The following is a 12,354-nucleotide window of genomic DNA, read 5'->3' as shown; positions in this document are numbered from 1 at the left end:
CATAAGAATTTAAATAAAGAACAGAAGTTTATGATGAATTATTTTTTATTTTTACGTACATACATACATAAACTCACGCCCGTAATCCCTAATGAGGTGGGCAGAGCCACAAGTAATCAAAGACAACTTGCAGCCACTATTGATACGATGTCGTAAGCTGGATAAAATATGATGAACCTTATGGTGATAAGGAATCAGCCTATCGCCCATAACATTAGTCCATCATGTCACCGAGGACAAATCCCTCTGGCGGTTTTTACCCGGGAAGACAAGCAGCTGAACGTGTTCTATGTTTTTTATTTGCTCCCAGGGACCATAGAGGCTAGCACTAACGCTACAAATGAAAATATAATAAGTACAGTCATGAGCAATATCATGTAACAACTTTAGAACCTTGTCGCACTATCATATTTGACATTTAATGAGACTTACGGTTTAATAAATTTGTCAAAAAAGTTAATGTTACATGGTTTCAAAGTGTATAAATATTAGTACTCGTGACCGTATGTGAACAATAATTTAAAAATATATAGTCCGGTACATAATTTTATACCTTTTAACGAATATGGCGTATGAACGGTATTATGTGCAACATTTCAAACACAATAAAGAATTAAATAATGAATAGTCTTAGTATATTTATTGTAAGTACAAATATATTACCTACTTCTTGCTATAAATTTTCTTTTGTATACAATCATAGGAAATAATAATCCGAGCCACAGAATGAGGGACTTTCCAGGCTAAGTTCCCCAAAAATATACAGATGGCGCTGTTCAACATTAATGTAATTTGTAATGTTGTAATGTTGTGATAATTACGTATTTTCTCACTGCTCGGGGTACATAATTATTCAAAATTAAAATCTAACGGCAGAGGCACATATGATAATATTTTTAGCTTGATATTTGGATCACATTATGTATAGAATTGTGTTGAAACCTGTATTACTTCTCTTTATTTTGATCAGATTAATAATGGGTGGAAGATGTGTTGTGGTGGGTGTTATAACAAGGGTCATCATTTATACCCAAAAACAAAGATAAAAGATGCATATATCTGTTATCCATGAAATTAGAAGGTTAAACGAATACAAATCTGTACAGCGCCATCTGTACTTTGATAGGTAAAGCAATACTTATATAATAATACGACGGTCTCTGTAGAACAGTGGTTGAGCATTGATCTCACGATCCGGAGGTCCCGGGTTTGAATCTTGGTGGGGTCACAAAAATCTCTTTGTGATCCCTACTTTGGTTAGGACATCACAGCCTGATTACCCGAATGTCCGAAAATAAGATGATCCGTGCTTCAGAAGGCATGTTATGCTGTTGGTCCCGGTTACTACTTACTGATGCAAGTACGTTCGTTACATGAGCATATGTGGCTCAATAATACTCCTGACACCAGGGTAGATGAGGTTGGTCATCCACCTTATAACCCACACGATAGTAGAAAATATATTTATGATACTAATTGTGTTAAAACAGGTACAATGCTTCCAAGATCTGGTGCATAGTAATCGGGTTTGATATTTGGATGTGCCAGCATGTCTTCTGTTGTATGGGTTGTATGTACTAATAATGTCTTGAAACCAACTGCTTTGCCCAGGCCTATGTCTTGCTCGATCCTGCAACGGTCAGAAAAAAACTTATAATAAATAATCAAATTGATTAGAAAACTACTGATAACATATATAACGTATCTGAAAAATTAAATACCTACAAATAAACAAAACTAAACTCTGTTAATAGGAAATATTTGTATGGACAGGAGGAGGAGCTTGGTGGTGTAATGGTTAACGCATTCGTCCCGGCTTGAAAAGAGCTGTGAGTTCAAGTACCGTTCGAGTCAGAATTTTTCGATTTTCTCTTTGTGAGTTTTCCTAAGCATGGGTGAGTGTTAAAAAAACAAACATCTTTTTGGACAAGAAGTATTTGTTTGGACAAGATTAGGGCCCGGTGGTGTTATGGTCAACACGCTCGTCCTGGTACTTTTGATTTATTTTCCCTTTTTGAACAATATCATGGTACAATAAAACAAGTTATGCTCAAAAGTGACAGCAATTATGTCAAGGTTAGCCGCGCTGACGTCATCTCAACCGCCATTGCCATTTTGTAACAAAATAAATTACCCACGAGTAATATTTACACTGTGCAAGGCAATTTTGAAATTTTAGTAAAAGATTTACTTACAGTTTTAATGTGATACTAATTAAAAAGGTTAGTAAGTAATTCGCTTAATTTTCAATAATTAAATTTAAGTCCTTGGAACGTTGGAGATACCAATTTAATGGTTATACTCATGTAACACTTACGACATCAAACGGCTGGCAATGGCGACGTTTCATAGGATTGACCATATCTAGTTTTATTAAACCATGAATAATAATTATGATGAACCGTACAGTGATAGGAGAACAGCCTATAGCCCATTATTATGGTCCAACAAGTTGAAAGTAACATAATTCCTATGTTGGTTTTTAGTACATGACCGGAAAGAACACAAGAAAAACACAAAAATAATGAAAAAAAATAACAAAAAATTAAAAAAAAACACAAAAAAATAATAGGAAAACACATACATAAGAACTGCTTCTGCAGCAATCTAAAAAGGACAAAAAGAAGAATGATAGCACAGAAAATTACTTACATATCTCCTATAAACAAAACTCGACTGGGATCTGTGATGCCCGCTCGTTTCATTGCGAATTCCCCAAACATTTTGCCAGGCTTCCCCAAAGCAATGGGTTCCCGTTTCACAAAGTCTGATACTATGTCTGAGAATACTCCCACGCCTGAAAATAAAGATTTTGTTCTGCTAAAACTGTACGAAGTTGTTATTTGATCATCATAAACTTGCTTCTACAATTTACCTTACAAAGTAAATGAATTAACTGTGTAATGGTGATTAAATTGTGGTCACAGCCTGTAACTAAAGATAGTCCACATTTTTTCCTTATAGTCATTTATATTTAAGTTTTCCAGGGAATATAAACTGATGGTGCTGATTCCAGTACACACCATCTAATTTCATTTTAAGTTATGCCTGTCACTTTCTTACCCGCCGAAAAGAAAAGGGACGGGTAATCGACAGGCATAAAATTTATGGAATACACGCCAATTTTAGGCAGGAATTTTAAAAACTCTCCCAAATCTTTATATTCATATAACCCGATAGCATTAAGTTCACAGCACACGTCAATCGGGTTGCATACCAGGGTGGTCAAAATGGCCACATCGAAGCAATTCATCTAAGAAAGCAATATCGCAATTTGACATTTGCGCATATAAAAGTAAGTGCGCAATGCAAACAACTGTCAAATAGCAATATTGCTTTGTTAGATGAATTATTTCGAGGTGGCCATTTTAACCCCCCTGATTTGCGCGGGTTATTCATTAATTTTAACAGTTATTAATCAATCATCATCAATAAGAAAATGACGGGTATATCTTAAAATAAGTAGATATGCCAGAGGCAGGAATCGGGGCCATTAATTGTTTATTCCTTTTCCTAATTTGTGTAATTAATCTACTTATGACGAAACGAATATCCTTTATTACTAGCTCAGACAACCAAATCCGATTTTCTTTTCAAAAACAAAACAACTGCCGTTTTTTTTAAAAAAATACCTATCCAAAGACACTTACCTAAACTAACGCCCTTCGTCAAGGGAACCAGTCGATCAGATGCACCGTTGATAAAGTGTACTTCCGGCCTTTTGAGGTAGGTAGAGGCTTTGTAAAGCTTGGGAAGGTTGATTTTGAAGTCGCTGTCAAACACCACGGCACCTATATTCTCATCATCTTCGAGGAACTGGACGAAATCTGCGTAAAAGTCTGGGATTTCTTCTGGCTAAAAAAAAAACTTTATTAAAGTTCAAAGTTGATAAATATGTTATTTATTATTAATTTATTTATTTATCGTTGCTACAATTTAATGTTACATTTTAAACACATATTGGTGCTAATTTCTGTAAATACCATCTAATTTTATTTTAGGTTATATCTGTCATTTTCTTATCCGCCGAAAAGGAAAGGGACGGGTAATCGACAAGCATAAAATTTATGGAACACACGTCAATTTTAAGCACAAATCTAAAACAACCGTCTAAAAATTCGCCCGGGTTATTCATTTATTTACTCATTCTTCCTAAAATTAAGAGCTGTCAATCATCCGTCCCTTTCCTTTTCGGCGGATAAGAAAATGACAGGTATAACTTAAAGTAAAATTAAGAGATGTCTGCAGGAATCGGGGCCATTATACTAGTACATCTTATACTAAAGACAGTATAATCAATCGCGACACCCAACGAAGTTGCTCGCGCAGCACAGACTAAGTAAGATGTAAGTACCTAGTATAAGGAAATGTATACTTTATTATAGTTGGTGAAATATAATATTATGTGGGATTTACTGCTTCACCAGGAAAACTGTAGAGTGAAAATTGTTACCAAGCTAAGGCGTGTCGACTTGCCTCATTCGTATTATAAAAATATTTATAAAGGAAAGAAAACAGAATAGAATAATTTCAAAACTGCGCTCAACTCACATTCGGATGCGATATTTTTTGTTAACACTAATATAGATAAGTAGGTACCTACACCCCGGACACTTCATACAAACAACCTCGTTTTATAGACACTACACATTGACGTTATCATACACGCGCAATTGTGTGTGTAACGTCGGATGGCTGACAATTAAAATACCTAATTTTACTGTCATTATTTACTTCGGTAGGTAGTACTACTAATGTCGTACTTACACACCTAACAGCCTATATACGTCCGACTGAGCACAGGCCTCCCCTCAATAAACCGGAGGGGGTATGGAGCATACTCTACCACGCTGCTCCAATGCGGGTTGGTGGAGGTGTTTTTACGGCTAATAGCCGGGACCAACGACTTAACGTGCCCTCCCAAGCACAGAATTACCAATCAGGTAATTCAAGCCTGAAATTACCAAACAAAGGACAGTCTCACAAAGTGATTTCGACAATGTCCCCATCGGGAATCGAACCCGGAAAAATCGAAATCTATCACTAGACCGCGGAGCCTGTTTTGGAATCGGAGAATGTCGTACTATTTACTATTAAACCTAGCTCAGACGCTAGTGAAAAGCCAGTTGGCATTGTATAGGTACGTAGTTTTATTCCTTATTCTATGCTACGGGGCTATATTGAGAAATTCATTAAAAAGTTTGAGGCCGCGCAAATACAAAAGCTAGCCTTTCGTTGATAGACTTTCTGAAACAGGACAAGCGATCTGTGTGTAGAATATTTATTAATATTATCTATTTATTATCTGAGCTACAATCAGTGAAATTAGAAAAGTTATTCACTAACCGAGTTTTTGTTACGAATGTATGTTGTTATATGAAATATTTTATGTTGTAAGTAATTATGTTTTAGTATGTTTAGTCACTATCGTTTATTGGGGCCTGTTTAATAAGACTTTTTTGTAATTGTAAATTACAATGACAATTTGATGTACATTGCGGAATTAGTGATCACAAATATTTTGCAGTTTTATATTAGCTACGTAATGAACACCAAATTGTCGTTGTAATTTACAATTGTAAGTTTTATGAAACAGGCCCCTGATCCACCGGCTTGCTGCTCAAACGGAGAGCGCCGGTTCGAACCCCGGCACCGTACTTGTACCAATGAGTTATTAACTTATCTTAACACGTTCAATGCCACACGGCCCACAGGTGAGCCACGAGATAATACTCATTCATCTAACTCTCTTCTAACAGTTTTATGTGAAATTGCTGCATTGTAGCCTGTAAAACGGGTTTAAATCGAAAACCTCTATTGGTTCACGGGTGACCCCCGCTGAATAGGTCAGTACAGTTTGGCTCACCCGTGTCCCCTATTGCTTGAATGAACCAACCAACGTTTTTGCGTGGCGTTGAACGTGTTAAGTGCAGTTTTCACTAACACTGGTGGCTCGGCTATTATAGACGGCGGTACGGTTCACCACCTATCATGTTGGTCTAACAGAAAGTTCGGTGAGGTGTGGATACTTAGTTCATATTGCGATAGATGTACCTCTGACTACTCCAATTGGGATATAGTAGATAGCTTATGTTCTGTACTTACACCACTCTCACATTGAAATCCGTGCGACTGCAGTACCCGTATGGTTTCCACGCATGAAACGCAATATATTTTATTTTTTATATTCTGTGACTTGAGATACTCGGCAATTGCTGTTGATGGAATCGTGAGTTTTTCCTGAAAAAAAAAATATAAGATAAAATTACTTAAATGTTTTTTCTTTATTTATGTGCAATTCAAATTTGTAATTCGTTTTTTTATGCAATTTATGTTTATTAATATAATTCTCATTATACATAGACAAATGCCGTGAGAGCACAGCTGATGGGATCGAAATATGCACAAAACGATCATATTATATGAGGCAATGATTGTATTATAAAAATTTCCACACCAATCATTGCTTCTTTAGTATAGCGCGACTACAACTAGCGTGTGTGTAACTACGCAATGAGCGGCGCGTATATCGATATAGTGGTCCAGCAACAAATGTCTTGGCGCGGCCGCTTTACACGCCGACGTGAGTTAACAGCATGTGGACTCGCATTATGTAGTACTGAGGACATAGCTTCCCTGTTTGCTTATGTAGCTTTAAGCTTTACGTAAGTAATGTGTCTGTTTCCAGAAGTATATTTATAATAAGGAAGGGAATCTTCTTCATCTTGTAATAAGATACAAAATAAGTATAATAAAAAGGCACGTTTCTTCTTCAGTCTAGAAAGAAAGTAGGCAAGTGCTCATTTAATAACTCTTTATGAAAGCAAACTGCTTATTGCTGCTCGTATATCGAATCGAGTGAATATAACGAAATGATTCCTCATTTTTCCTAGCTATTGTGTGCCAAACTGCTTCTTATTGCCATCATAATTCAACCGTCCAATTATTTTCCTACTGAACAAACTCATTATATCGGAAATAAAAGCCAGTATTCGTGTCTAAGTTAGTGAGGCCACACGGCTTCGTTGCGTTGCGATGCCTGAGGACAATATTTTATAGGGATAATCATGTAAGCGTCTTTTTGAAAAATCTCATTAGGAATTCAGATGTGAACTTTAATAAAACCTCGCAATAGACTAGTTAGTTTGAATCGAAGTAAAAAATGTGGTCTTAATTTTCATTTCAGAAGATGATGAACATAACAACTTGTTATTCATTATATGAGGTTAGTTTGACTGCTTCACTATGTATACTATACTATGTATAGTATGAAACAAAGTCGCTTTTTCTGTCCCTATATCCCTATGTACGCTTAAATCTTTAAAGATTTAAAACTACGCAACGGATTTAGATGCGGTTTTTTTATTTCTATTATGTATTTTCAATTCTGTACTCTTGCGATAGAAGATGCTTGATATTAACAGAGAATCATGAACTGATGACTTCTAAATCATCCATCAAAGTTTTCGTTACGATGTTACTAAACACCCTGTATAAATTATATCATAATATTATAATAAATAACAACGATATGCCGCACGGCGCGTTGCACTCGCGACAATGTTGTAGTACACGGAAGGTTGATATTACAACTTTGCGATGACGCAACGGACCAGCAAAGCCCGTGTAGCCTTTGTCTTATTGGACCGAAAAAATAATGGAAGACAATTATTAATAGCAAATTGGTAACTTTATATTTATTGTTCGTTAGTGAAGAAAATGAATCAAGTTACCAGACTCATCAACAAACAACCAAAACCGATTATATTTTTTTTCCCGGTTCATGTTTTTTTTGCGTGGTTTGCCGCAAATAGCATTAACTACTTTGCTGGAACAATTTCAGCTTAAGTACAAGGAGTGTCCTAATTGCTTTTACTTTTGATTGATATTACCTTTATTATTAGCATGATTAGAATGTTGGAAGGAGAGAGTAATTGCACCTTGTCGAGTGCGAAAGAGACGAGGAATATGTCAGATTTTTGCGAACTTAGGGACTTAAAAAGCCACATTAAATTACTTGAAAAAATATTGCAATTTCACATTTGTTCACATTGCGCACTTATGTTTATATATGCTCAAATGTCAAATAGCATTATTACTTTTGTGGATGAATTGCTTCGATGTGGCGTTTTTAACCGCCCTGGTGCAATAATTTTCGTCTTCGAAACAGTATAAAATAAGATAACACTTACAAACCCATCATCAATGCCAGCTGCTTGAAACTTTGCCTCATAGTTTTCCTTTGTTCTCAAACTGTTATTTGACACGTAGTGGACTGTCTTCCCTAGTTTCTTCATCAACTCGAAGAATTTTCCCGATCCCGGCAGTGGAGCTGCATTCCATATTACTCCTGTAGAGAAGATAAAATCAATAAAATAATAATATATATAATATGTTGGTCTATAAAATAGACCTACTTACTTATCCATTGTATTTAATCTTTAAGACTTGTTTTTTCTCTCTTTCGTCATTAACATGATCTCATAATTCTTAATTTAAATTTGTTTTTGTTGACCATAAAAAGTTATTGCCTGTATATCATACAGGCATACATGATTATGCCTGAAAAGGGAGAATTTTGCGAGATGTAATTTGCAACTATAAGTGTACCATTTATTTATAACTGTACCTAAATTTATACACAATAAAAATATTTATCTTTACCAATCAGACACGATAATACGATATAAACAGCGAGGCTTAACGCAACAAATTCTGGAAGTTTATCCGCATCGATGCAGCTGCGATATTTGCAAGAATTTTACAACTTTAGAGATGTCCAGCAGATTATATTTCACAATGTTTATAACGACAAGATCTTTTATGACTCGACGATACTCTGATCTCGATGATCATGCATTCATTTGTAAAAAGTGTTGAGTAATAGACGCGTGACTCTTTTCCATGAGAATCACCTCCCATGCCGTTTCCGACCTATTCCTATTTTAGCCTGGCGGTCTTGCATCTTACGTCAGTAAGACTTACAGATATAGGGTACTTTTTCAGATTCAATCAATGTTTATCTAATGCAGTCCGTTCCATTGCTCTTTGGCAAATCTTGAGTTTACAGTATTGGCACTTTGCCAATAACCAAGTCTTGGGAAATATATGTTAGATATGTTTTCTTACTGTGTATTGATCGATTTTTCTGTATTTCTTGAGGTATTTTTACGCGTCACATTTTTGGCCAAGTTAATGAATTTGACATCATACTTAAATATCAAATTGACCTTCAACAAGTTTAAACATGATAATTACGTTGAATAAAATGATTCTGATCAGACGGACTTTCCCTAGACTATCAAAATCAGTTTTTTATATATCTATTTCCCCATGTATTTTTTTATCCTTGATACAATTTAACTTTAATTTAATTTAATTTTAATTTTTGTTTAATTTTTGTTTATTTGTTTAACGATATCAATTTTGATAAATATTTTCTCTTTACATATGATGGTGACGATGACATAGGTACATACATAACTCTTACCTATAATCCTTGGGGTGGGTTGAATCACAAGTAATCAAAAAGCAGCCACTATAGATACAAAGTCTTAAGATGGATATTATTATGATGAACATAAATAAGAAAATACTGAAAAACAGAACAGGGATTCAAAATGCCACGTCGATGCAATTCATGTTAAAAAAAAACATCATCGTGTAATATAAAATTAAGTGCGCAATGCAAACAAATGTTAAATGGCATTTAATAATTATTGCTTTTTTAGATGAATTGCTTCGATGTGGCCTTTTTAATCCTCTAGATATCTTCTGACAACTTAAGGTATTTGCTAACACCAATGTGCAGTTTTGGAGTGGGTAGAAAATGATACGTCATTGCTAATGACTTAAATGATGTCAACATAAATCTGATGTACTTACTAAACTTGAATGTGTGATATGAGTGCGAACACTCAGAACGAGTCAGAACTGATAAGATTACACATACTTATCTGTGGATATTACTCCATAATGAAAATTTATGCGCCTTTATCATTTATTCCTACATTAATCATTTGTTTTAAGGAAACCTGCACTAATGTCTTATTCGATTTTCGGAAATTTCAAATCAAAATAAATTGTTTCAAGAAGCCGGTTCTATACTTATATATGTATTTTTCGTGGGATATTATGAAGTTTATGTAAATAAACGTTCGAATATTCGATTTGTTTTTTAAAGCTCTCATCCGTGCTTAGGGAAACTCACAAAGAGAAAATTAAATCGAAAAAAAATCTGACTCGGACGAGACTTGAACTGTTCAGCTAAAATTATTTTGGATATTTAATTTTCTCATTGTGGTGTTTGAGTAATTAACAGAGAATACAGTAATGGAAAATATAAGAAACAACTGTGGAGTGGAGTGTGGGCGATGGGTTGATCACCTATCACCATATTATTTTTTTCACCGTATCCATCAAATAATTTTGTATTACAAGTGGCAGCTTTTTCTTCTGATTTGTTGTCTGACCGTCTATACATAGCGTAAGCTTTTTACACAATAATATTTTTATTATGTTTCTCATTACTTGATAGCTTAGTGTCTAATTGCCACCTTATTTCTTCAAGTAACCAATTATGTCTATCATTTATTACCATAGTCTTACATACTACAGAAATTTATGAAATAATTTTAACTATCTCCACAATATCATCATCTCCCTATGGTTATCCCGTCTCATACAGAATCCGCTTACCTAACCTGAAGATTTTTTACAGAAGCAACTGCCTGTCTAACCTTTCAACTCGCGAAGGGAAATCCAGCCTAATACAGGTTAGGTCGCATTTCTCGGGAATGAATGGAGACTTCCTCACGATATTGTCCTTCATCGATGAGCACATGATAATCATTTATGATCCAAACGTGAATTCGAAAACAAATTCGAAAATCATTGGTTTAGGCCTGTGCTGGGAATTGAACCTGCGGCCTCACAGTGAGTCAGGCTTAATTCAAACTTGGCTATCACGGCTTATTATAATCAGATCATATATAATTCAGGAGATTTTATGAAAGAGTCTTATCATGTCTAATAGGTATGTATTTTTTCGGTGTACAAAACCACCAAAATGAAAAATCTTTATTGAAACAATTACTAAAATTGCACAATACAATATGATATAAAAATTATCGCGGATTATTTCGTCACACACAGACGGCTCATAATCATAACATAACCTAACCTAACCCAAACAAATTTGATACTCACCGTCGCAATCCGAGAACACATGATCGAACGAATTTAAAAACTTTTTAAACTCTTCCGGTTTCAATTCACACACATTCACTGGTTCCATATCGATTTGACTATCGATTTCACAAATCGAACAACACGTGTGGCCCTAACCTAGTATTGTTACCAACTGTGCGCTTGCGTCACTCGTACGTTAATATAACGCGTGCTACAGCGTTGTGTCACTTCGGTTTGGTCACAGATAACTACTTAATTATATGATCTTGCTTTTTTGTGTACTTACACTTTGCTATAGAATTGTTATTATTGTTTAAATTATTCACTTACTGTGGTAGGTATTTAGTTAAAAAACGCGTCGTATTACAAGTGCCTATTCAAAGATATGTGTTAATTATTAGAATTTATTCATAATTTGAATGAGTGCGAACAAATAAAGTGGTTTAGTATTGGGCTCACAATTCGGAGGTCCTGCTCTCGATTACCAACAGGGACATGTCTAACAAAACACCACTTTGTGAGACTATCCTTTCCTTATACATTGTTTTAAGTTTACGCGGTTATTATCATAATTAAAACACATAATAACGGGTTCTTACCGCGTTTAAATGGGGATGGGGATGGTTTTTTCATTATGGATCTACCTACTCCACTCCAATCTCATCAGTCATCCCGTGATCATGGCACTTGCAACAGTGTCGAAATATCGGGAGTCTCATATCCCCATTTAAACGCGGTAAGAACCCGTTATTATGTGTTTTAATTATCCTTTCCTTGTTCAGAACATTTCACGCAGAAATCTCTGTCTTGTCCGTAAAATAAGATGATTCTGTGTTTCGGACGGCACGTTATGCAGTCAATCCCGGTTACTATTTATTTAATAGTCGTTTTGTAAGTGAGGTTGCCATCAACAATAACCCTGAACCTTTTTTTTACATTGTTTTATGTACTTTTTTTTTGACGTGACTTATTGTAGATTTGCCGCAGATGGCATTAACTACTTGGCCGGACAAATGGGGAGCGCTGAAGGCTCTCACCCGATACAACGTGTAAGACAACAGGCCTGAGGATGCCCAGTTGGGCGTCTCTGCAACCAAAGTTGATGGAATCAGTCATTGATTTCACAACCGAAACGGGAGAAGAAGAGAAGATGTAGTCTATTAA

At 35.3% G+C, this 12,354-nt stretch overlaps 1 protein-coding gene across 1 annotated transcript; it reads right to left on the bottom strand.

The window, feature by feature from the left end:
- Positions 1-184: 184 nt before the first annotated feature.
- Positions 185-11,380, bottom strand: LOC126371514 (uncharacterized). Its single transcript, XM_050016834.1, has 6 exons — positions 11,209-11,380; positions 8,193-8,350; positions 6,106-6,240; positions 3,651-3,855; positions 2,653-2,797; positions 185-1,630 (listed from the first exon to the last, which is right to left on the bottom strand). Exons 1-6 carry the CDS (start codon positions 11,294-11,296, stop codon positions 1,465-1,467), a joined length of 897 nt encoding a protein of 298 aa, XP_049872791.1. The 5' UTR covers positions 11,297-11,380; the 3' UTR covers positions 185-1,464.
- Positions 11,381-12,354: the final 974 nt, after the last annotated feature.

The sequence above is a fragment of the Pectinophora gossypiella genome, chromosome 12 (genome assembly GCF_024362695.1).
Source record: "Pectinophora gossypiella chromosome 12, ilPecGoss1.1, whole genome shotgun sequence".
Classification (NCBI taxonomy): domain Eukaryota; kingdom Metazoa; phylum Arthropoda; class Insecta; order Lepidoptera; family Gelechiidae; genus Pectinophora; species Pectinophora gossypiella.
The sequence above is the reverse complement of the archived record's forward strand: the minus strand, read 5'-3'. Positions and strand labels throughout refer to the sequence as shown.